Raw genomic sequence first — 24,382 nt, 5'->3', positions numbered from 1 at the left:
CCTCGACACACTCTGGCTCTGCACCAACGACACCCTCTCTCTTCTACAATTCCACGTGCTGCCGACCCCCCCATAAGTAGCGCCACCTCAACGACGACGAAGCAGCATGGACCAGCCACCGCCTACACGTACTCCAACACCTCTACACGATCGGCACCTTCACCGCCGCGCTTAGCAACGCCCTCCACCACCGCCTTTTCGCACCCACCAGCCCCGATGGCAGCGGCGGTGGCCATGACCTCCTTTCACGCATCACCATCTTCGCCCTTGCGCGTGCTCGTCAACATACGTGCCGACGAGAGCATACGTATCCTCGAACAACTGGGCCCGAGCCTGACCTTCTACGAGATCACAAACCGCACGCCCAACGCGATGCGGGCCGTGACGGAGAATTTGGCGCGGTTCTGGAAATCCGCCCAGGTCTCGGACGATCCTGTGCACGGGGAGGAGGTGGTATCGCGGATCGTCGGCTGGTTCCTATAGACAGCCAACAATAAGAACCCCACATCCAGCACGCCAGCGAACGAAATTATCCCGATCTCGAAGCGGGAGGCTGAAGATTTCTTCGTGTTGTGGTTGTTGTTGATGTTATTGTTATTGGTGGTGGTGCTGTCGATGGGTGAGGTCCATGTGGCGTGGGTGAGGCGCGGGAGGTGGAAGGGGGGAGGGTTCTTCTTCTGCTGCTGCTTCCGCTTCTGCTGCTTCTGCTTCATGGTGGGTTGGTGGTTGGATGCGGTTGGGTTTGGATGGGTGTGGTGTGTGTTGAGGTTCTGGTTACGGTTGGTGTTGGTTGTCTGGGTAGAGATGGTTTCGATGTTGGTGCTGCTGATACTGATATCGGTGTTCGTCCGCTCGGAGAGGTGGCTGTGGTGACTGTTCGGTTTCTTGACAAATGTGTCGTCGGCGTTGGTAACTTCCAGGGGAGAGGCCCTTCTTCTTGGGTAGATACGTCCGCGAGGGTTTGTGTGAGGTTGGGCGGTATCGATTCAAGGACTGGGACATAGAGGCGCATTGGATAGAGAGGACGCTAGATATGAGGGAGACGGATTGTTTAATGGGTAGGCAGGTACGATTGGAAGCGTGCAGGATCACACTTGGGGGTTAGAGCCGGTAGTGTTTGTGGCTTTGTTTGCTGGGGAAGAGCTACTAGCAAGCTGAGATGCAGAGTGATGCAGCTTTGAGTGAGTACCTGTGGAAGGCAAGAGTTTATGGCATGCACCCGTGGCTTCTTTAAAAAGATTCAGTTTGCTGCGTCGGGCGGGATTACTATGAGATGCTGGGACCAAGGTGCAGCCGGTCTAACCACACGCAAACAGCGATCCTGTACTTCTTTCAACGTCTATGCGAGCGAGTGACACCCTCCACCAACGCCCGGCCAATATGATCTCATCCAAAAAAAAAGTAGAAAACCACGGCAGCATCCATTTACATGACCAGACAGCAGCCCTTGAGGCAACTGAAGATATCGTCCTCCTCCTGCTGTTGCTGGGGCGGCCGTTGGTGGTGCTGCGGGGGGCGCTGTTGATGCCCGCTGCCGCTCTCACCATAATGCTGCGGCTCATGGTGCTGCTGCTGCTGATGCTGTTGTTGGTGATGGCCACCACCACCCGCACCACCATACCCGCCATGGTACCCCCCCGGCTGGGCGGGCAACGGCGGCGGCGCCTCCACCCTCCCGCCTTTCAGGTCGACATAAATGCGCCCTTCATTTTCCTCAGTGGCATAGTCCAGCCCAGCCTCCCGACACACCCTCTCCACCCTCGGTTTCAGCTTCTGGACGTGGCCAGTTGAGTGGTTTCCCTTGCCGACAATGACATGCAGGTGGGACTGCCCAGTGGACTGGGCGTAACGGATGCGCTCCTCAAGGATGTCCTCAGCTTCCTCGACAAACTGGCCGTGTAGGTCGATGGTGTCCTCGGCGATGCGGCCGGGGGCGTTGTTCTCACGGAAGATGAACTCGGAGGCCTGCTTGTTGTACTCGGCCTGTTTCTTTTGGTGACGCTTGCCTTCGTCCGAGAGTTCCTTGGCTCCCGCGCCGTCGCCACGTTCATAGGCCTCATGAGCCTACGCCCCGTGGTTCACAATGAGTCAACGATCAAAAAGGCCATTTGTGGAACAGAGGCAAAGAATAAATCACGCCATAAGTGGGTGAGCATCGTACCCGATCGAAGCATAATTTCTTCTTGTCGGCCTCAGCCCGCGCCAGATCGCGTAGCCGGTCATACTCGGCCTCGGCGTCTGCACTGTTGTCGTGGTTGAAGGCTAGGCACAATACACACATGAGTTAGAGCCTCTTTCATAGAGGTAGGGATATGAGGCGGTCAGGGGCTCAGGGGGTCGGAGTTCATACCGCGCCCGCCAAGACGAGACATATGGATCGCGGAGGATGCCATCGTGGAGTCGGAATCCAGAAGGGTGTAGCACTAATATGTACTGTAACTAACTAGTTACTGTGAAAGCCTCATAAAAAAGCGAATGTTTTTGGCGTCGCGGAGCTCGGAAGCCCAGAGACACGACAGCGGCTGTTTCCTAAACGATCGGCGCGCGTAATGTGGGCTACCCCTGTCGCTGCCAGCCGCTCATCTGCGCCAAGGGCTGGACTGCCGCTTTGGAGTTGTGTTTGGGTAACCTTGAATGTGCAGTTTGACAGACGGCGACCAGCAGAAAGACGCCTGTCTTGGCTACATTTGGTAACTCATTCTCCTGTGTAGTTAAGTTGTTTCTAAACGTTGTGCCATCCCAACTCCGCGGTCCCTTCGTGTCAACATGGGCCATGCCCAAAACACAGTTTCAGACGGAACAAGACGGTCCATCCGAACACGAGGAAACAAATCTGACGGGTCAAACATCAGAAACGAAGTCCTGTAACATATTGAAAACGCTGCCTCTCCCAGGATATGTGGCTCTTTTCACTTCTTTTTTAGGTGTCACTTTCGTCTCGTCGCGTATCGTTCCACGGCATCAAAGAAAGCACCCACCCAGCCATCCCAGCCATCAAAGTCGGCCCCTGGCCCCATCGACACGGTCACATCACTTTCTAGAATCTTACCCATCCCATACTAGCGTCATGCCGAGATGTGCCATTGCCAAGGTAGGGGCAGTGGGGACTCCCTGCAGGTCACCCGGAAAAGAAATGAATGGATATCCACCTTTGCAACTTGCGCCATCCATCCATCCGCCAGCTCGGCATCGCAGCAGTGGGGGTTGGGGGGTTGCTCCTGAGCCTCGCTTCTTGGCTCGAAAGCTGAAAATGATGCATCGACCAAACGGGGCCAGCGGTTCGCCTCCACTGCCTTGCCTTGCCGCCTGCACGTTGCTCATGCCGCCGAATCCAATGCCAGAGTGCTGGGTTGATAGCTCGATAGGTATGTGCTTCGTAGCGAGAGCCGGGTTTTACTGTGTACACCCCGGACAGCCCGGGGAGGGGGTGGGGCCTGTTCAGCTCTTTGCCGTTCTTGTGCCACCAACATTCTGATATTCTGACCAGAAGGCGGCAACCACCCGTCGGCGCAAAGCGGCTCAGCCGGCGATGCCGAGCCTTGATCGTGGCCTTTATCGTCGACGAAATTCTTGACGGCGTCGCGGGGATTGTGTCGTGCTCGAACACCCTCTTCCAGTGGTTCAGCCCCCGGAACACGGATATCGAATCACTTGGCTGCTGCTGGGGACCAGGGGCAGGTGGGGTAAGGTCTCGCAATGAACTGTGGAGTCCCACGCCGTCCCCATCCCCTTTCCAGGGATCAGGAACTCGTCTTTGCCAATAGCCCAGCATTCGGCGAAAATGTTGGAAGGCTAGCCTCTCCGTCCCGAGATTACCATTCCAGTCCTCAGTCGAAGAAGCTTCGATCTGGCGGCCTTCTCGGAGGGTTTGACATCATCTCCAACCTCCAACCGGCAGGTTTGCGTGTGTCCACTCAATGTGCTGGATGTGGCTTCGATCGATGTTTGCCTGATCGGCTGCTGATGTCGATCCCATTTGCGGGGCGCCAGGGGAACCGGAAAATAAGGTTCGCGAATGCCAGACTTTCGTCCGTCCGGAACACGTCGGCCAGTCGGCAAACATGAACATGGGCGGCTCGTCAGATCTCAGAATTGTCGGCTGATCGGTGCAGCATCTTGCAGTCGTCAGTCGGCATCATTGGCTACCTATACCTTGCCATCGCCGCACGTGAAGACGGCGTGGGCAGCCATGGGCACGTCTCAGATCCCCGGACGCATAAACTCGCGGGATCTAAGTCGAAATTCCAGGACCCGAAGACGGCTAGAAGGTGGAGAAGGGGCCATGAAACCGAAGGGGTGCGGATGGGAGTAATTTCATCCATGGCAATTCGAGTGGCGACCTGCCTCGACGGCGGTGTGTTTGGTGATTTGAAGTTCAAGCTAGACTTCGTAATTACTGCGCAGAAAATAAAAAACCACCCCTTGTTCTCGCTGGCGTCACGGCTATCACTGTTCCAGTATCTCGGGAGACAGAAGCAGGCACACCGTGGCCACGGCCATGACTCGGTCTCATTCCCGCCGTCTGGTTAGTTATCGATTGAAGGCCCAGCGCCAGCAGGGGCCCACTAGGCTCCATCACTTGAATGCATGGAACCACGAGGGTAGTGGCAACATCGGAATTAAGGGCAACGCCAGCCGGTGGAACTGCACCTTCAGCCGTTTTGAGTTGTCAACTTCGACATATCGCAGCGCTATGTGACATGTATTTGGTTTGTTCTCAATCCCAGGAGTTCAGAGCCGGTTACCTAAAACGGTGCGGTGTCGATCGTTAATCCACACAGACCTTGTCGAAACAGTTCTCTTGTCGGCAAGAGAACTGGGGCGTGTCGCCGATCCTGCTTTAAACAGCCGCTCCTGGAAGGATAGAAAACAGCACATTTTGAGGGGAACGAGTGCCGTCGACTTTTGATGCTAGAGAGTTGCGAGTTCCGGTAGCCATCCGCTTGAGATAGGTATTCGTCCATAGTCGTGCTCAATTCATCGTGTCCCTTTGACAGCCGTCAGTTTCACAGCTTCACGAAAGCTAGCCAGAGCACCTTGCTCCGTTTGATGAACTGTGATGTGTCAGTTGTAGGCAAGCAGGCCTACCTACTAATGTTGAGAACAAAAAGGTCGCAGTGCGAAGATAAAGAGAACATATAATATGACAGCGATCGGGACCAACTTCTCCTTTGCTGCTGATCGACACGATCCCACGACGCATGACATGCTCCGGTACACCCCCCTCGATAATCCAATTGTCCGTAAAAACCTTTCCGGTTAGGCTCGCAGTCGTGAACGCCACTGGAATTTGGTGCTGCCAGGGGTGGAAAGCGCCCATTCTCTTTTGGGAAGGCTCTGGGCGGCGTGGATCTCCCCTTCTTGCTTTCCTCGGTATGTGCAATTCTATTTGCACACACGGTAAGGAGCCCGGTACCTGAGTCTCGGTTGTTGAAGGCTAGAGACATCACCTACCTTAGACAAGACATGTAGAGACATTTCGGCCGTCGCCGCATTTGAAATTCAAAACTTTCTTGCTCCCCTCTGATCCAACTCGATCGCAGCGCAAAACCAAGGAGTGGTGGCCCCAGCGTTGACAGGGAATGGCTCTTTTTTTTCTTGCTGCAGTTGAGGAAACATGATGCGGGCACTGGCCGCTCCAGGGATCTTGACACTCCACTTTATCCTGCTTGCCCCGGCAGCTGATTCGCCAAATCGCACAGGGCCGCTGCATCCCCCGAAATTCAGCGTGCATGGCTCCGCGTTTCCTCACATTAACAGAACCGGCCCTCCCACCTCCTCTCCATCCTTCCCTCAACTCCGGTCCGCACCTCCCGCGACCACTCAAACAGTGAAGCCCCAATCTTCCTGTTTCACCACCTTGGCGGCAACTTGCGATCGTTGCGGTGATCGCGACATTCTTTCTTCCCGTCGGCTTTTGATTGTTTGCGACATTCAAATTGAAACACTGTGGACGCCCTGAAAAGTTTGGGACCGCGACCTCCTTTAGCAAGTTTAGCAAGTGAGTGCACCGAAACTAAATCAGCGCCACCACCACCCTTCCCACCTACCCGATCATCCAAAACCCTTTGATTGTTTCCATATCAATGGCGATTTGAGCAATGATCACGACGGTGTGATTCTCGCGGGGTTTTTCTGTTGTCCGTGTCCGTTGCGAGCCAGCCGTGGGAGGCAGCATCCCCTTGCCGAAGACTCCCGCCAGAAGGGGTCCAAACCGGGTTTCAGGATTCCATGACCACGACACAATTCCACTAACACGAACCAATCATCAACAGAACCACCCTAATACCTCGCGATTGACGGCTCTCTTTTCATTGCATCGGTTAGACACTCGAACGAACCGCCAAGATGGGTTGCGGCATGAGCACGGAGGAGAAGGAGGGCAAGGCCCGGAACGAGGAGATCGAGAACCAGTTGAAGAAGGACCGCATGCAACAGCGCAATGAGATCAAGGTGTTGCTTCTGGGTATGTCTGGATGATGCTCGCGATCTTGGACAAATGGCTAGCCATGTCCCGATGGTGTCTGCTGCAGCGTCGCATCAGGTCTAACAATTTGGTACAGGTGCTGGTGAATCCGGAAAGTCGACAATCTTGAAGCAGATGAAGCTCATCAACGAAGGCGGCTACTCGCGCGACGAGCGCGAATCCTTCAAAGAGATCATCTTTAGCAACACAGTTCAGTCGATGCGCGTCATCCTCGAGGCGATGGAGTCCCTGGAGCTGCCACTGGCGGACTCTAGGATGGAGTACCACGTCCAGACCATCTTCATGCAGCCGGCACAGATCGAGGGGGATGTGCTGCCGCCTGAGGTTGGCAACGCCATCGAGGCGCTTTGGAAGGATGCCGGTGTCCAGAGCTGCTTCAAGCGGTCCCGGGAGTACCAACTCAACGACTCAGCGAGATAGTGGGTGCCTCGGTATCGCTCAGTTTCCTCGTCCCTTTGCTAACAAACCGATAGCTACTTCGATAATATCGCTCGTATCGCTGCGCCGGACTACATGCCAAACGACCAGGATGTCCTACGGTCGCGTGTCAAGACCACTGGTATCACGGAGACGACCTTCATCATCGGCGAGCTTACCTACCGCATGTTCGATGTTGGTGGCCAACGATCTGAACGGAAGAAGTGGATCCACTGCTTCGAGAACGTCACCACCATCCTATTCCTGGTCGCCATCTCCGAGTACGACCAGCTTCTGTTTGAGGACGAAACGGTCAACCGTATGCAGGAAGCCCTCACCCTCTTCGACTCGATCTGCAACTCGAGGTGGTTCATTAAGACGTCAATCATCCTCTTCCTCAACAAGATCGACAGGTTTAAGGAGAAGCTTCCCGTCAGCCCGATGAACAACTACTTCCCTGACTACGAGGGTGGCGACGACTACGGCGCGGCGTGCGACTACATCCTGAACCGCTTCGTCAGCCTGAACCAGCACGAGAGCAAGCAGATCTACACACACTTCACATGTGCAACTGATACAACACAAATCCGCTTCGTCATGGCGGCAGTGAATGGTAAGCAATGATGTTCGCTACGAGAATGTGCAGAATGTTAACCGTGGTCCAGACATTATCATTCAGGAAAACCTCCGTCTCTGCGGCCTCATCTGAGCGGCAACCACGACAATCCCGTCGTTCTAACAACACATGCACAAATTCGCGTCGCCCGTGCTGAGTGCTTGGCGTGGAAGATACCCCTCCCTGGGTCGCATATACCAGAACCGGTGGAATCATGACACTCCGCCGAGTAATGCACCCCGGGCCTGTTTACTACCTCTACGACCCATGGCCGGATCATGAAATCGAATCGGAATCGTATCGGGACATGAACAAGCCGTGTCTGTCATTGGGAGGAGGGTAAAATATCTTGTTTAATAATGAATCTCGTCTTGGCTTTGGTGTCTTTTCAAATCGTGTATGAAATCTTCTTTTTCTGTCCCATCGTTTCTGCTTTTTTTTTTTTTTTTTTACTGGAAGCATATGCGGGTTGTCGTCTCCCTCCAGATGCTGGATGATATAGCGCTGCAGAGCCTTGGTCCGCACGAGGGAGGGAAAGGGAGGAGGGCAAAGGAACAGGCGGTGACGATGATTTGACGGATGGATACCGTTTGTGAAAGAGGGTAGGACTGACCGTGTGTGATACGATCCGGGAAGGATAGGGAGACAAGCAAGCGAGCGGGACATATACCAGTTGGGGGTTCTCATATTCTTTTTCTCTTCTAGTTTTGGCAGACATTTGATTTCCGTTTTCACCGTTCATCTTTTGTTTTGCGCCCATCTTGCAGGAACGTTTGTATGCAATTAATGAATGGGCTTGAAACAGCGAGTTATCCGGTGCCGCTCCAAACAGGCCAGCAAATAAATACCCGAGTCGTCAGACCACAAAAGTACATACAAACAACCCTCCCACCCTTGACAATATCTCTGATCAACGGCCACCCCAGACGTCCCAAACAACCGGGTCCACGAGCAAACGCCACCTCCCACGGGTGTTGCGTCACAGAGGGTAAGACGCTCCCCGGAACCGGATCGCCAGCCGGGATGGCGGGACAAATGGGCACGGGGCTGGCGGGCGGGGGGGGGGGAAGGGGGGGTGTGGCGATCTTATGCCGTGCGTGTGTGATGATCTGATGGCAACCTCCTCCTTGGTAGATTCTATGGTTAGCAGGTCGTTTATGTTCAGGCGGATGTATGGGTGCGTGTGTGCCGTGCACGCTTGGGATGCTGTCGGTTCGCGAGCTTGGTTAAATACTTCTTGACACTGTAGACATCCAGGGCAACCTGCCGGGCGGGCTTTGGCGGGGGATGTTTTGATGGCGTGTGTACATACCGGAAGTTTGTTATGTTGTGTGCAAGTCTCCGAGGGTAGTAATGCATTGGTCTGGCTATATAACCCCAGGAGAACCTGGAGAAACAGACACCTTTGCCGGTTCCTGTCCCGACAACTTCAAACTACTAACATAACGACCACAACCCATGGCGCATGGAATGACCATGACGCAAACACCACTATCCCTCAGAACCAAGCTATACTATCTGGCCCAAAGCCGGGTCGTTGGGCTCTATCCGTAGTAGCATTCTGAAAACCAAGCCTCTCGAGCACCAGGAAACCAAACAACCCAAGCCCAATTTTGTCGGAGTGCCCGAGACTGTTTTACCAGAAACGCCAGAAGGCACCCAACGGCCATGTTGTGGCAAGACGCATGCCATAGACTCTTGCAACCCGCGAGTGCCCCAGGTTCACCGCCACCCCAGGAGCACCTCGCCAGCTAGGTGTGATAGAGAACAGCTCCAATCCCTTTGCTCAACTGCGATGTGTAAAAAGAAACAGGTCGGTAGCACGTTGACATGCATTAAAAAAATGTAGTTCTGCTAATCTAGGTAGCAGGTAGAAAAGGGGAAGATAATTGCGAGAGAGCAATGGGGAATGCCGTTTGAGGAACATAAGGGTATCGTTTTATCCATGTTGTAGAAAACCGTAGTCAGAGCCGTAGAGCCCCGCCAGGGTGCTGAAGCGGAACGTACTTCGTCCCACTGTGTGAAAAAAGATGCCGTTGTAACTCTCGCTGCTGGTAAAGCCTGTCTGGTTGTGCGGTTGAGAAATTGGTAGGTAGGCGGCGCCCGCTGTCAGAAAAATGGCACGTTGGTACATGTAATGAAGGGTTCAGCCAACAGTTTCACGGGGCCGGCCTGAGGCGACTCGAGAGCGCTGGAATCCGGAGGTTCTAAGCTCCGGAGTCGTCGCCCATGGCCTGCTGCCCCGAGCCAGACTGTTCCTGGTTGTTCACCATCTCCTCGCACTCGACGATTTGCAGGGCCAACTGCTTCGCCGTGATCTCAATCTGGATGAGCTGGCGGGTGGCCTTGTTGGCCTGGCGGACCTCGACCATTGCTCGGTTCACCATCTCCTGGAGCACTGGATTGTTAATCAGTAAACCCCCGGGATGACTGACACCTCCCAGGGCAGGGCCGTGAGGCTGTAGTAACGGGTGGGAAGCGGCGGCAAAGCGATAGGTAGGGTCGTTGGTCATGCCAGTAGTGGCGGCTGGCAAGATGGTGGGGTGCTGTGGGACAGGCTGCGGATTCCGTGTTTCTGCAAACGCGTCATGCCATGTCAGAAGTGGCTCGTTTATCGGATCCGAGGTGAACCTACCATGAAAGCTACACCGAGCGCCGCTCGCGTTGAACCAACAATTGGCACAACTCCCACACATCTGACCGTCGACTACCACGCAGCTAGTCCACGGGCCGTGGCCTTTGTGGCAGTTTTTGCAGGGAATACGAGCGGGCTCCCCGGCGATGTGGGCAAACAGAGCCTCGACGTTGCTACGCCGCGCTAGGTTGAGGACCTGCTCAGGTCGGCGCTGCTGGGCGAGGCGTTGACCCGGATCTCTAGCCAGACGCTTGGCTAGGGCGCTCTCCACATTGAGGTCGCCGTACCCAGAGTCTCGCGCGAGGTCCTCGGTCGTCTTCACCATTGACCCGTCCATTCCCTGGTGGCCGGGCTGTATTTGTTGGGGGGTGCCCATCTGGGCTGGTGGTTGGTGATGCTGGTGTGAATGAGGATGTTGATGCTGGTGAGCATGTTGGTGAGCATGCTGGGCATGTGCCAAGTTTTGCTGCATTTCTTGGAGCTGCTCCTGGACAGGCTGAGACATGGCGTTCCCCGGCCCGGCACCGCCGTTAGCTAAAATGTTGGCAGCCGTGAGGTCGACATGGGGCAGCCCAGAAGGTCCCCCATCTTCATCGTCCATGTCGGCCTCGGCCTCGGCTTCACCATGGGCATCCTCAGTGAGGTCGGTGTCCATGACGGCAGCAGCAGCCGCGGCAGCAGCATAGTCCTCAGCGCCCATCCTCACGTCGTCAAACACGGAAGCAGGATCGGTCTTTAGTTCGTCTGACAGGTCGTGGCCGTGACCGTGAGTGTGAGAATGAACGTGGTTTTGATTTCCCAGGTTGTGAACCTGAGAATGGTCTTCTTGAGTAGCCAGGTGAGCTGCCACCTGGCGTGGGGTGCGGCCGCGTGGCGTCGGGACCGACTTCGTCACCTTACTTGGTCGACCGCGTTGCGAGCGGATGACGGATGATTTCATGCTCGTGCCCGGACGGGATATCAAAATGGTCCCAGAGGCGGTTCGCGATGGCTGGTGTCGGTAGGGATTGTTGTGGTTGAGCAGCTGTCGTCAGCTGTAAAGTCGGTATTTTTGGGTTGTGAGTTGAAAGAAGCTGGAGGGCGAAGGAAGCGTGGCTGTCCGGCGGAGAATTTTTTATGGGACTGCCCAATGAAATGGGTTTGTTGAATAGACTTGAGGATTGTGGGCAGTTACAGCTGGTCTGTGCAGCATTGTGCATGGGCTTCTCCACTAATTCTGTGAAGGCGTTCATCGAAATAACCAAGGGCAATGCGAAGAAGTAGTAAGAATGGAAAGAAGAAAAAATCATCAGACTTTAGACATTACATCAAACGGAATGCTAGGGCCTATAGGATTAATACCTAAAATACACTCTCCTCCATTAAAACAAACTACCACTATAGGGCCATTTTGTCGCAAATTTCTCCCTTTTAGTCTCCATGAATGTTCCCTTAGTATTACTCCATACCTTGACCATGCCTAGACCACACCTTGACCAACACACATTACGTCGCTTTCGCAGGCTTCGCCGGATGACCATGCGTCTTCGCCCACCCCCTCACCTGCCCGTTCATAATCCGCAGCACAAAAAAATAAATGACAGGCACCAACCACCCCAGCAGCGTGTCAAACAGCCAGTTATTCCTCGGCGACCCGCCCATCACGCCGCAGCGCATCAAGTTACCCAGGAACGACACGGCCACAAAGTACTCGCCGCGCTCAAGACCAGCAATGGCGCGACGGGCAACCGTGTCGGGGGTCTCGGGCGGCTCGTCCTTCTCGAGCTCGGTCGTGATGGCCGGCTTGGTCTTGTTCTCGCGCTCGAGCCCCGGGCTGGTGATGGTGGCGGGGAACACGACGTGCACCTTGACGGGCGTCTCCGGGTACAGGTTGACCTCCATGGCCAGGGTGTCGGCGAGCCCGCGCAGCGCCCACTTGGACGGCGTGTAGGGCCCGTACCCGACGATGGCGAAGAGGGCTAGCACGGACGCGGTGAAGACGATGTGCTTGGGCTCTGGTCTGGTGCTGTCGCGGTTGTCTGGGTTGAGCCACTCCCGCAGGATGGCGCGCGACATCTCGGCCGAGCCGAAGTAGTTGACGTCCATGTTGCGGCGCGCGGCCGCCATGGCGTTGTCGTCGGTCCAGAGAAGGGGTGTGGACATGCCGGCAATGCACCAGACGATGTCGGGGCTGCGGCCGCCGTTCCAGGCGATGGCTTCGGCAATCACGGCGGATGCATAATCGGGCTCGGAGACGTCGGCTGTGATGTAGGTGAAGCGTTGGGTGGCCGGAGATGACGCGGCGGCTTTGACGTCGGTGAGGGCTTCCTCAAGGCGGCCGACATTGCGGGACACGAGAATGATGTTGGCACCCTTGGCAGCGAGCTGGATGGCGGCGCTGCGGCCCATGCCCTCGGAGGCGCCAGTTATGAGAACCGTCTGGGAATTGGGTTAATAAGGATTGTTTTGTTTTGTTTTGATGAATATGATGTTTGGTATCACGTACCCGGCCATCAACTGGCATCTGGTTCTTTCGCCCAAATAAACCCATGCCTGCAATGAGTGCTACGATGAGGCCTAAAGCGCCGGTGGCAATGGGAAGAGGGATACCGAGCCTTTGGAGAATATCCATGAGTGAAAGTTCAACACCACGGATGATTTCTGAACAGTGAGAGCTTCAACTTCCTGTCAGATGGTCGTTATTAACAGGGGCTTGATTGGCTTCGACACAAGGAGACAAGCTCACTGGATTGGGAATGCCCCACACCAACTTCTGCAAGTTGTGGGTCCCAAGGCCCCTGCCGGACCTGCACAACAGCGGGGCGGCCAGGCGGGAAAGGTGGGACCACTTCATCCGCCTTTGGGCGGTCACCAGAAAAAAAAGTTCTGCCGCCGTGAACTTGGATCAGTGAAGCCTTCGCAACGACAAACCCCACACTGGGCCAGCGCAAGACAACCGAATTTGCAATTGACCGTTCATAGCCCCGGTTTGGAACGATCTCGATTCTCGCTTTCACTCCCGCAACCCAATCCCCCTTCCAACATGGCCAAAAAGAGAAAGGCCCCGCGCAAGGCCGAGCCCAGCGGCCCCCGCGACATCGACGCCAAGGACGCGCGCCTCACCATCAAAACCTACGAAGACGTCGCCGATTCCGGGGACGAGTACTGGGCCAACCAGGATCGCATCGACTTTGACGACGATGAACAACCACGTTCTAAACGCCTCAAGAGGCAGGAGAAGGAGGACGCTTTCTTAGAGGTCTCGGAAGAGGAGATCTTGGCGGAGGAAGAGTCAGACGAGAGCGAAGAGGAAGAAGAGCAGGCACCGGCCAAGGGGAAGGGGGGGAAGAAGCCGAGCGCAAGGGACGAGGATTTGTCGGACGAAGAGGAAAAAGCGGGCGAGGAAGAAGGTGATGAGGGGTGGTGGGGGTCGTCAAGAAAGGAGTACTACGATGCGGACAATATCGAGACGGAGGCCGATGCCTTGGTAAGTTGCTTTGTGTTCGGATTTTATTACTAGCGCTAACATGAATTCTAGGAAGAAGAGGCAGAGGCAAAGCGCCTCCAGGCGAAGAAGCTGGCGAAGATGCAGGAGGCTGATTTCGCCTTTGACGAGAGCGAATGGTTAGCGTCGAAAGAACAGGATGGAGACGAGAAGGACGTTGTGACCGAAGTGTTGAAGGAAGTCGAGGTGACAGAGGACATGGGCCATGAGGAGAGGTATAAGCTCTTGCAAGCCCGGTACCCAGAATTCGATTACCTGGTGGACGAGTTCAGGGAACTGCAACCTCTTCTCCCGACGCTACAAAAAGAGGCTGAGGGGAAACCTGTCAAGTCGCTGGAGGTGGTCAAGTCCTGGCTCCTAGGGTGCTACGTCGCTGCGTTGGCAAGCTACTTTGCTATCCTCACGTCACCCTCGCGTGATGGAAACGGGTCACCGGCGACGCTAAATCCATCAGAACTGAGGGACCATGAGGTTATGGAGACTCTGATGGAGTGCCGCGAGGCCTGGCTGAAGGCGAAGCAGTTCAGCTCAACGAAATCGGCTGCTCCTGCCACTGGCATGCTCTCGCCGCCCGAGGACGACGACCTCGAGATGCTTGACGTCGCAGCAGTGCCGAAGCGTAGAGGCGAGAAGCTTTCCAAGGCCGAGATTAAAGCGAACAAGAAGAAGGAGGCCGATGCCGCCCGGAAGACCCAGGCTATCGAGCAGTCCCTGGCAGACCTGTCGACGCTGCTTAAGAGCACCAAGAAGGCCAGCAAGGCTGCTTCTGCGCCTGTTGCCTCGGCCGAGGCGGCCGACGATGACAACCGCTCCGATTTTGGTGAGGAAGAGGCCCTCGACGCTCGCACAGCCGCCGATAAGGCCCGCCGGAAGAAGACGCTCAAGTTCTACACTTCGCAAATCGTGCAGAAGGCCAACAAGCGGGCTGGTGCCGGTCGTGATGCAGGCGGTGATATGGATATTCCGTACCGCGAACGATTCGTAAGTTAACCCTACCTACATTATGCTTTTTAAGCTTGTCTGCTGACCCCCTCATAGAGAGACCGCCAAGCCCGCCTCGACCGCGAGGCAGAGAACCGCGGCAAGAAGAGCAGCAAACAGGGCGCCGAGCTGGGCGGCGACGACAGCGACGGCGAGGACGCGGTGGCCAGGCAGGTGCGCGGCGACGAGGACGAGTACTACGACATGGTGGCGCACGGGGCAAAGAAAAAGCGGGAGGACAAGGCGGCGCGGTACGACGCGCTGGCCAAGGCGCGCAAGGGCGAGCGCGTTGTGGAGGATTCGACGGTCGGGGCGGACGGCAAACGGCAGATCACGTACCAGATCCAGAAGAACAAGGGGTTGACGCCGCACCGCAAGAAGGAGGTGCGCAACCCGCGCGTCAAGAAGAGGATGAAGTACGAGGAGAAGCAGAAGAAGCTGCGGAGTATCAAGGCCGTGTACAAGGGCGGCGAGGGTCCGGGCGGGTACCAGGGCGAGTTGTCGGGTATCAAGACAGGGCTGGTCAAGAGTACCAAGTTGTGAGGGCGAGCGGCGTTGTGGGGGTTGGTATGTTCTGCAGACTTGGACTAGAGAAGAGCGGAAGCGAGACCGAACGCGAGATTTGGGACAAGCTAGACCGTCAATCGATTTTGTTGCAGCATTGAGGCGCAAATCACAACATGTTCAACTTCTGAAGTAACAAGAGACAACGCGGAAGACGTACACTATCGGTGACTCTGAAGAGCAGCCTCGTCTCTCCTTTTGGGGTGGGAAAACGTACAAGTGGTGGTCAGAAACTGATTCCAAGAGCCCAATTTGTTGCCCGACCTCAATGTTATGACATGCATGTGGTTAGAGCAACGAACAGACTGGACGTGGCGGCTACTTTGGCGAGAGTGGTAACAGAAGTGTCGTTTTAAGCCACCCTAGCACATATTGCTACTATCTCTATTCCAGGGGCATGTCAAGCCCACTTACCCAGCACGCTCATACTGATCATCCCACCCAGAAGCCCAGCCAAACATAATATCTTGCCCCGAACATCTAGCTGTGCCACTTCACCCCCTGCCATCCAATCATGCGCCCACATCTCAACAATACCAACCCATACCAAGATGCCGGCGGAGAAAGCGTCGATTGAGCCAATAGCCACAATAGTGGAGGGGTCATTCCCGTTGAAGACCTTCAGGAGGCAGATGCCGACCGCCATTCCCACGGGAGTGACGAAGGCGAAGCCGCTGGCTAAGAGAATCTTACGGGCCGTCGAAACTTTTGAAGAAGTTGTATCTTTAGTCAATATCGCTCCGTTGACTTCCGGTTCGTAAGAGTGGTGGTGGCCGTGCCCGAGGGTAGTTAGGCCCCGGCCAGGGAATCCGAGAGCGGCAATTCGAGTTCCAAGGGCAATTCCTTCGAAGGCTTGGTGGAAAACAATCACGATTGCCATAGTAACGAAGAAGCCGTCTGCAGTGACTACTAGAGAGAGACCGATGACTGAAACCAGCCCCAACGAGGGTCAGTAACGGATCCGTATCATAGGGACAATGGTGGCCGGCCTTTTGACTTACGCAGAGAATGGAACATAATGCCAGCTTCGAGTATGGCCACATTGACTAGTTCTGCGGAAACGGCAGGCTTTCCTGGGTCCTCCTCAGCCGTGTCGCCCTTTTTTGCGGACCGCCATAGCAATATCTGCTGTACAGAGTAATCCGCCAGGAATGACACAAAAACGCCAGCCATGAGGATTACCGCGGGTGTTGCCTCGTAGGAAAGCTTGCCTAGGCATTCGTTCTGGAACATTAGGACCCCATGTGTGAATAGCTTTATGCGGCTGCTATTAGCGACGGATCCAGAGCATACAAAAAGCGGCACTCACGTGGACAAACGCAGTTGAAATGATGACACCGGTGCCGAACTGTTTTAGTACTGCAGAGATCAGGCTCGTTTTCGGGGGGAGGATGGCAGCTACAAGAATCGGGCCATATACGCCTGAATCTCGTTAGGGTATACATCCTCATATCAGACTCCAGAGGGTGGTAGATGGAAAGGAGGTAAACACACCGATGGAAGTGGCTATCAACACCACAAACAAAGCCCCAATCCGCAGGGGGATGTTATAGTCCCTATCAATGCGCTCACAGCGCGAAGCCGACTCGTCGACATTACCCCCAACGCAGTGTCTGTTTCTTCGTCAGGGGCTGTTACCTTTTCGGGCGGGGAGAAGCGGCACATACTCTACCCCGGCATGGAAATGGCAATGTCGCTCACCCGCCCGGTCTCCAGAGCCACTGCCTCCCAGGCCGTCTTGATGAGGTGGAAGGGGCAAAACGGGAGATTGTGTCTTGCTCGTGTTGAAGATGGTACTCCAGCTCATAAGCAGGATAAGAGTCGTAAAAAAGGCTACGACAGCAACCACATGGAAGGCGCGCCGCGGTTGAGTCTTGCTTAGCATGGTTGGTTTCTACGGCGATGATACCCGCCCAGAGCCTGGACGGCGTCAGTAGCGTGGCTGCGCGTGCGAAAAGCAGCCCCGGAAACCGTAAATAGGAGCGAGGGTAGGGAATGGGGGTTTGAAGTCAAGAAAACAGTCGGATTTGCATTATCCATCAAGGTTCTGCCGCGGATATCCGTCAAGGTTGAACCATCCTCGGGGCTCCGTCTCTGTCGGGACACTGGTAAGCAAGAGCCAAGAGGTTAGGTATGTAAGAAAGGGGCTGAGCTGGGCCCGGTAGCTCAAGCCACCGAAGAACCCCACGGGACAGAGGGGTTTGAAGCATCGTAATGCAAACTAGGCTAGGTAACTATGTAGTATGTACGTACCTATGTGCTTCCTGTGAACCCCCAGCGCTGCACTTGCCACCAGCCTCGGTGCCAAGAGCCAGGATGGTGTCCGTCATCCCACGCGGGAGCTCCCCCGCGAGTCGTCCTTCTGGAAATCCCTGACAACGGGGACATGTGAGCTGTTAAATGGGGGCTGAATGACCGGGAAGTCCCCTAACCCCGGTCTTAACCTTCCTCTGCCCAAGTATTGATAACCGTGTGCGACTACAAGGGCTTCCAAAGTCCAAACAGCCGATCAGAAGACTGATAGGCAGGTAGGTAGGTACCTAGGTTGTTTTCCTGTGCGCTTGCAGGAGCAGCGAGTCTGTGACACTGTGACACCCCATGTTCCAACGCTCGGCGAAAAAGCCAAAGGCGGTCAAGTACCTAGTTAAGCAAGCGATTCAAAGACAGTCTCCTCTTTGATTTTCTTATCATGTATTTTATGGTCCTGCTCGGTAGAGACTCAGGAGGGTAGAAAATACGAAGTAGAAGGTACTTACCATACTTGACATTCCAGGTGCAACGCTTGTCCAGATAGGATCAAAATGAGGTAAATAAAACCCACCCAGCTATCCAGGATTCTCTCGCGATCCAATATTCCCCCCACGGGAAAACGCCCAGACAACTTGAATGGGGTTCGGACAGGGAAGAAGGAGGACCTTGATGGCTGCCAGGAAGATACTTCTCCTGCAGGCGGCCGTACGGCCTTGGCAAGTTGGCTCTGCCCGATTGGTCCGCTTCTCAGCGGCGTTTGTGGTGTAAGTCGAGATGGAAGTTGGCCAAGCCGAGCAGACCATGATACTGATAGCTTCCATGTGATAGGAGGTATCCCGCGTCTCTGGGCGTCTTAAAAAACGCCCTCCCGCTTCCCTAACTCTCACCTTGACGACTCAGGTCTCTCTCATTCGTTTGAAAGACTCTGTCAAGACAACAAGTCACCCTGACACCGACGTCGTCCCTCACAAACCTCCCACTCTCGTTCAGCCCATCAAGATGAAGACCTCGGCCGTTGCCTTTCTCCTCGGGCTCTACGCCCTGCCCGCCCTAGCCCAGGAGCTCGCTCCCTCGCCCACCGAATCCATCGGCTGCGAGCCTCACGGCGATCACTGGTAAGTTCAACCCAACCGCACCACAACCCTACAACAGCACTGAGCATACTCACCTCTCTTCTCTCACCAGGCACTGCGAAGGGCCCCGCCCGCCCGCCACCACCTCCGAGCCCACCACCACGATCCCGCCCCCCGTGATCACCACCACCAGCGCGGCCACCGACGACGACGACGAACACACGGACGAAGCCGGCACGGCATCGCTCGCGCCCAGCCCAACCGAGTCCATCGGGTGCGAGCCGCACGGCGACCACTGGCACTGCGAGGGCCCGCGCCCGCCGGCGACCGAGACCGGCAGCGGTGAGGGTGAGGGTGCTACCGAGACCCCGACGCCATCCTCCTTGATCACCGTGGCCACGACCGCGACCACGGAGGCGGGTGAGTCTGCGTCCGCGACGACGCCGACCTCGAGTGCCGTTTCTACGGCTGGGGCGGCTGGCGGTCCCGCTTTTGCTGCCGTGCCTGTGCTGGGGCTGGCGGCGTTTGCGGTGGTGGGTTTGTGACTGGCGTAATTAGGTGGTTGGTTGGATGTCTGGGTCGTGGGTTCTTGGACCTGGATATGTCTGTCCTTGTTAGATACCTAGGTAGTCTGGTCTGATCGCGGTGGTGGAGGATTGAATTCTTTTGGTTTGGCTGAGACAGTAATGTTTTCTGCTCGGACCACTTCTTCATCTAATTCTGTATCTTGTATTTTGTCTTGGAATCAAATGCCGTGGCTGAGCGGCATCATCCACTTGTACCTAGGTACATATTACCTACCTAGCTACCCAGGAGAGTAAATCAATTTGTCTCCGCTACTTTTGAGAAGCGCAACCACGCATGGGGTGTGTTTCAGGAATAGGCGTAAAAGACATACCTGAAGATCCAGCTCTGTTCTGTTCTCGGGGTTGGTGGTGCTTGGATTTTGCCCAGTACTCCTTCAGACGTTAACCCAAGACCTGTCCGCGCTACTCGGGGCCATTCCATAGTCCTGTCCCATCATTGTGAGTCGGGTAGGTTTGCCGAAAATGGGCGATCTCCCGCCCCGAGCCACGGATTCATCAGCATATTCGGGTATGCACTTCATGAATCATTGGGTGCACCGTGCCGGCCACTCTTGACTCTTCCCTCCCCGTCATCCCACCTCATCCTTCCAGTTTCCTGGACACCATGAACCAGGGGTTCGGGAATGAATCCCACGCGCCTGCCAATTTCCGGGTTCAAGGTATTTTTTTATTTTTTTTTTCAAGCCGTGCGCCCGTGGATGTGAGCCAACCACTGCCGGGCGGGCCAGCCCAGCTGAGGCCATCAAGGTTCTCCCAACACCTTCCCTCCTCCCCTCTTGCCCCCTTGGCACATTGGCACCTTCCCTCCACAGTCGATACCGACACCACGAGAGGGGGGTAGTGGAGCATTTCCAGGCTGATGAGCCACCTTTTAGGCCGCCTGAAAAGTCAAACGAACTTCTGAGGTCTCACCAACCCGCTCGAGTGGCGCCAACATGGACACCCACACGGCTCCTGTTCCGAGTTTGAAAAGTTCCGAGTGGATTTATTGTCCTTCTTTTTCTGTCATGTTTGCTTGGCACTCTGCTCGTTTAGCATTGCAAGAACAAAAATGCCAGGATTTAAGCTACAACAGGAAGTCAAGAAAAAAAGAGAACGACACGAACCGTGACTAACGTGGGGGTGGGCGCATGGGAGACGACCAAAACAACCCACACCGAATGGCCCGGACATGGATGCATGTTCACCAAGGTTCACCATGCCCAGCCCACATCAGTCTATGAAGACTTCGAAGGAACAGCTGAGAAAACACGAGGCAGGAAGAACGACCTGATATAATTGATATACCTGCTCCAGTGTGTTGGTCTCACAGTTCAACCCCCATTCCACCCCATTCGAAGTGTTCTACTTTTGCAACACTGGCATTCTTTTCCCTAAGCCCTGAACCTTGCTTGGACTTGTACCTGAACACCCCAAGCTAAACTGAAAATGCGTCTTCCGGGGGCGTGGAAGCGCCATGCTTTCCCGCTTACGCTCCTGGCGGCCACGGCCAAGGCGACTATCACAAGTGCGCCAGAGAGGAGGCAGGAACCTAGCATCACAGCGATCAGCGACTGTCGGATGCAGCAGACTGATCAGTAAGAGCTGGCCAAAAAGCACTCGATATCCATGGTTGAGATATGTACTGATGCGGGAGTAAAGATACTGCATGGTGGGTGCCACCGGATATCGCGTTCTCGCGCCCGGGACTCCAACTTCGGAGCTCGCATCCTCATACACGGACTGCCATGCCCATGTCGCAGAAACGTAGGTTGACACGCCCCCAAAATATGTCGTTGAAGTTGCTCTAACAAAACAACTCGCTTAGGTGGTGCATGAATCCCAACGGCGGCGAAGTCCAGATCACATTGTATACTCCGCCACCCAGCATCACGGCAGTCACTGATTGCCATCTGAGCGAGTCCCAAGTGTGAGTGGCTGCGTATCTTGCACCTTCGGGACACGCTAATGAAGCTAACACTGCCATGTAAATAGGTACTGCTCGTCGGACGCCACCGAATTCCAAGTTTCGGCCACGGTGACGGCGAGCTCGGATGTGCCGCCGACATACACGGGCTGCCATAGTCACGGCACAGACACGTAGGCAATCTCGTTCTTGCTACTTGCAAATTGATTCTGATCAACCGCGCCGTAGATATTGTCTCGGGCCATCGGGGGACGAGGTCCAAGTCCTAACCGGGTCGGAAGAAGCCGAAGCTGATACCGGCTCCGACGAGCCAACCGAAGAAAACTGTCACTTCCACGCCGGCGTTGAGTACGTCTTCCATTTTACTAACGATCCGTCAGTAGCAATCGTTGGCTAACGGTTGGACTAGGCACTGTGTGGGCGGCAGTGGAGGCGCTCGCAGCTGTGAGCGGACAGACCGCGAGTACAATGTTCCCCTGAGAATTGGTCTTCTCTTTGCTATCTTGGTTACCAGTTCCATCGGTATGTTGTTGTCTTCGTCCTTTATTCGGTCTTAGTAGCTCACCCAGAATAGGTGTCTTCGCTCCTATCCTTCTCGCCAAGTTCTTATCCGCCAGAGCAAACACGGTTCTTTTGATCATCAAACAATTCGGCACTGGTGTGATCATGTCTACCGCTCTTGTGCATGTAAGTGTTTCAACTCCCCGGACAACGTATACCTGTGCCTCTACCAGAGGGTGCTGACACCTCCCCCAACAGCTGTTTACACACGCGGAGCTCATGTTTGCCAACGAGTGCCTGGAGGGGGTAATGTACGAGGCGACCACGGCCGCTATCCTTATGGCCGGGCTCTTCATGTCCTTCTTCGTCGAATACCTTGGCTACCGCTTCGTCAAATCCCGGGCCAAGAAGGCAGCAGCCGCTCAGAGTATGCAAGGCGCCGTGATGTCAGTACAAAGCATAAGATCGCTGGAGTTGGTCAGCGTGTACATTATGGAAGCCGGCATCATTTTCCACTCCCTGCGTGAGCCTATTTCCCAGCATCCCCCTTCGAAAAGCCATACGCTAACATTCTCCAAGTCATCGGCCTCACCCTCATGGTAGCGGGCGACAGCTTCCTACTGACCCTCTTCGTGGTAATCATCTTCCACCAAATGTTCGAAGGCCTCGCTCTCGGCACGCGCATCGCCGCGCTCGGCTCCGGCAGCAACTCCAGCTTCACCCTCGGCCACACCCACACCTCCCCCATCCCCACCACCAAAGCCACCAGCGAGAACAGCGCAACCGCCACCGCCACCCACCCAGAAGACTCCGCCACCTCCCACACCGAGTTCGGCGGCGCCGGCGACGCCACCACACCGTTATTTCACGTATCCATGGCGAAGAAGATCTACCTCGCCGCGGCGTTTGCGCTGGTCACCCCCGTCGGCATGGCCATCGGCATCGGTGTGCTCGACGTCTTCAACGGCAACGACCCGCAGACCATTGTGGCCATTGGCGTGCTGGATGCCTTTTCGGCGGGCATTCTGTTGTGGGTGGGCGTGGTGGAGATGTGGGCTGCCGATTGGGTGTTTGGGGGCGGGTTGACGGATGCGGGTGCCGTTGTTACGGGGCTGGGGATGGGCGGGTTGGTGGCCGGGATGGTGGTTATGAGTGTGTTGGGCAAGTGGGCTTAGGTTGGCAACATAAGTCTTTTGGTTTGTTGGAGGGTCTTCTACGGGAACTCTCTTTAACGGCCAAACGGCGCCTTCCCAGTTTTGTATGCTACCTACCTACATCGATTCACTGCTACCGGTTCTAGAAGATGGCGCTGTCGGGCGCTTGAGCTGGCTATCAGATATGGCTCTATTTTGACCGTTTGGAGCTTGAAACATGTATTTGAGTCGTCGACCACTCTGAGAACAGTTTTGAATACTCATTGCCCAGGTTGAGGTGCCCAACGGTAGAATGCAGTTGAGAACCTTGATGACCGGGTGGGACGTTCTCAGTCAGGGGCAGGGATCCTGGCCATCACGGTCCTCAGCCCACCACCAACATTCCCTTGGGGAACATGACCTCGACCGGCGGTTTGGTATTCTGTCCCAGTTTCAACTTGGAAGACCCATCAGAGAAAGAAATGTCACGATTGAAAATAAGGGCCTGCTCTGTGCTGAAGAGGCACCCCAGGACGGAGATCTCGTCATTGATATACTCTTGGTATGGAGTAGTGCGTGAAGGCCAGAACCGCGGGCCATGGGGAGTCGTCAAGGTGCTCAAGTCACTCTTACCCCTAAAGGTTCTCAAGGCATGCCACATTAATATCGCAAGCCCACTTCCGCGCGGCTCTCCTGGGGGCTGCTCGTAGAGTGTAAATTGTGCTAGCCCCTATCCCGTCGAAGCCTAACACCGTGTCTCCCTCCCAAATCCAACAACATGTCAACACCCGGTGAACCACCAAGTGACCCTGGCATCCCGTGTCCAGATGGGGCTCACCTCCACGACATCATCATCGTCGGCGCCGGCCCCTGCGGCCTTGCCGTTGCCGCGCGCCTGTGCGAGCAGAACCCAGCCGCCCTCTTCACGGACGAGGAGCACCGGCGTTTCCACTGGATGAAGCGCCACGGCAAGAAGATGGCGCTCCAACGAGATAGAAAACACCGCGTGTCAACCGCGGCGAGTGCAAGCGGTGCACCGCTCCGAATACAACATGGTCGTGCTTGATGCCGAGCACGATACCTGGATGGGGCGGTGGAACCATCTCTTCAAGACGTTTGGTATCAAGCATCTGCGCAGTCCCATGTTTTGGCATGTTGACCCGAGCGACCGCGACAGTCTGCTGTCGAAGGCCTACGAGCAGGGGCGGGAAAAGGAGCTGTTGGAGATTAAGAACTGCGTGGGAAAGGAGGTCAGCAAGCACCAGAAGAAGAAGCGAAGCAAATACGTCGGTGGCAAGTAAGTAGTGCCATTATTGGCAACCACAGAGGGACGCTTACCGTTGTTAAACAGAGGTGAATCCCGAGTCCACATCAACGAGCGCGACCGAAACGACTACTTCAACCCAACCCAGGCGCTGTTCCGCGACCACTGCGACGACGTCGTCAGCCGCTACGGTCTCCATGCGTCAACACTCGTCCGCAAGGAGCGGGTCCTCGACATCGCCTACACGCCAGTGCCCGGGGATATCGGTGGCAGGCGAGAAGATGTTCACCGTCCGAACCAAACCACGGCATCCGCTACGCGCCCATCGTGGTCGTCGCCGTTGGGCCCCGGGCAACAAGCCGTGCATCCCTCACATCCGGGGCATTAGCACCCCCAAACCCGGTCACCACATCGATGTTTCCGACTGGGATCCCTCCACAGTCAGCCACGCGATGCAGCTGAAACGTTGCCCTCCGAGTCCGTC

General features: G+C 55.6%; 10 protein-coding genes across 10 annotated transcripts in view; 6 read left to right on the top strand and 4 right to left on the bottom strand.

Annotated features, from left to right (window-relative positions):
- Positions 1-341: 341 nt before the first annotated feature.
- On the bottom strand, positions 342-713 carry CHGG_03323 (uncharacterized protein; the record flags this gene model as incomplete). Its single annotated transcript, XM_001229838.1, has 1 exon — positions 342-713. One exon carries the CDS (start codon positions 711-713, stop codon positions 342-344), a length of 372 nt encoding a protein of 123 aa, XP_001229839.1.
- Positions 714-1,425: 712 nt separating this feature from the next.
- On the bottom strand, positions 1,426-2,393 carry CHGG_03322 (uncharacterized protein; the record flags this gene model as incomplete). The annotated part of the gene is made up of 3 exons (XM_001229837.1): positions 1,426-2,064; positions 2,162-2,262; positions 2,351-2,393. 3 exons carry the CDS (start codon positions 2,391-2,393, stop codon positions 1,426-1,428), a joined length of 783 nt encoding a protein of 260 aa, XP_001229838.1.
- A 3,955-nt stretch (positions 2,394-6,348) lies between these two features.
- On the top strand, positions 6,349-7,613 carry CHGG_03321 (guanine nucleotide-binding protein alpha-1 subunit; the record flags this gene model as incomplete). The annotated part of the gene is made up of 4 exons (XM_001229836.1): positions 6,349-6,466; positions 6,564-6,906; positions 6,961-7,517; positions 7,570-7,613. The coding sequence occupies 4 exons, from the start codon at positions 6,349-6,351 to the stop codon at positions 7,611-7,613; spliced, it is 1,062 nt and encodes a 353-aa protein (XP_001229837.1).
- A 2,114-nt stretch (positions 7,614-9,727) lies between these two features.
- Positions 9,728-12,766, bottom strand: CHGG_03320 (uncharacterized protein; the record flags this gene model as incomplete). The annotated part of the gene is made up of 4 exons (XM_001229835.1): positions 9,728-10,095; positions 10,156-11,179; positions 11,698-12,573; positions 12,641-12,766. 4 exons carry the CDS (start codon positions 12,764-12,766, stop codon positions 9,728-9,730), a joined length of 2,394 nt encoding a protein of 797 aa, XP_001229836.1.
- A 411-nt stretch (positions 12,767-13,177) lies between these two features.
- On the top strand, positions 13,178-15,163 carry CHGG_03319 (uncharacterized protein; the record flags this gene model as incomplete). The annotated part of the gene is made up of 3 exons (XM_001229834.1): positions 13,178-13,621; positions 13,673-14,620; positions 14,678-15,163. The coding sequence occupies 3 exons, from the start codon at positions 13,178-13,180 to the stop codon at positions 15,161-15,163; spliced, it is 1,878 nt and encodes a 625-aa protein (XP_001229835.1).
- A 373-nt stretch (positions 15,164-15,536) lies between these two features.
- CHGG_03318 (uncharacterized protein) lies at positions 15,537-17,069 on the bottom strand (the record flags this gene model as incomplete). Its single annotated transcript, XM_001229833.1, has 6 exons — positions 15,537-15,568; positions 15,722-15,889; positions 16,186-16,312; positions 16,494-16,606; positions 16,679-16,797; positions 16,852-17,069. 6 exons carry the CDS (start codon positions 17,067-17,069, stop codon positions 15,537-15,539), a joined length of 777 nt encoding a protein of 258 aa, XP_001229834.1.
- Positions 17,070-17,420: 351 nt separating this feature from the next.
- Positions 17,421-17,595, top strand: CHGG_03317 (uncharacterized protein; the record flags this gene model as incomplete). The annotated part of the gene is made up of 2 exons (XM_001229832.1): positions 17,421-17,425; positions 17,481-17,595. 2 exons carry the CDS (start codon positions 17,421-17,423, stop codon positions 17,593-17,595), a joined length of 120 nt encoding a protein of 39 aa, XP_001229833.1.
- Positions 17,596-18,433: 838 nt separating this feature from the next.
- Positions 18,434-19,052, top strand: CHGG_03316 (uncharacterized protein; the record flags this gene model as incomplete). The annotated part of the gene is made up of 2 exons (XM_001229831.1): positions 18,434-18,549; positions 18,620-19,052. 2 exons carry the CDS (start codon positions 18,434-18,436, stop codon positions 19,050-19,052), a joined length of 549 nt encoding a protein of 182 aa, XP_001229832.1.
- A 1,470-nt stretch (positions 19,053-20,522) lies between these two features.
- Positions 20,523-22,676, top strand: CHGG_03315 (uncharacterized protein; the record flags this gene model as incomplete). The annotated part of the gene is made up of 9 exons (XM_001229830.1): positions 20,523-20,671; positions 20,736-20,840; positions 20,902-21,003; positions 21,069-21,173; positions 21,229-21,348; positions 21,410-21,522; positions 21,575-21,687; positions 21,760-22,024; positions 22,081-22,676. The coding sequence occupies 9 exons, from the start codon at positions 20,523-20,525 to the stop codon at positions 22,674-22,676; spliced, it is 1,668 nt and encodes a 555-aa protein (XP_001229831.1).
- Positions 22,677-23,412: 736 nt separating this feature from the next.
- Positions 23,413-24,382, top strand: part of CHGG_03314 (uncharacterized protein) — a gene marked incomplete at both ends in the record, with an annotated part of 2,077 nt that continues 1,107 nt past the window's right edge. The window contains 3 exons of the mRNA XM_001229829.1: positions 23,413-23,656; positions 23,882-23,931; positions 24,047-24,259. Of these exons, the coding sequence (XP_001229830.1) occupies positions 23,413-23,656; positions 23,882-23,931; positions 24,047-24,259 (507 nt within the window). The remainder of the gene's footprint in view (positions 23,657-23,881; positions 23,932-24,046; positions 24,260-24,382) is intronic.

The sequence above is a fragment of the Chaetomium globosum genome, genomic scaffold (genome assembly GCF_000143365.1).
Source record: "Chaetomium globosum CBS 148.51 scaffold_2 genomic scaffold, whole genome shotgun sequence".
In the NCBI taxonomy this organism is placed as follows: Eukaryota; Fungi; Ascomycota; class Sordariomycetes; order Sordariales; family Chaetomiaceae; genus Chaetomium; species Chaetomium globosum.
Note: the sequence above shows the minus strand (reverse complement) of the source record. Positions and strands in the feature narration are given on the sequence as shown.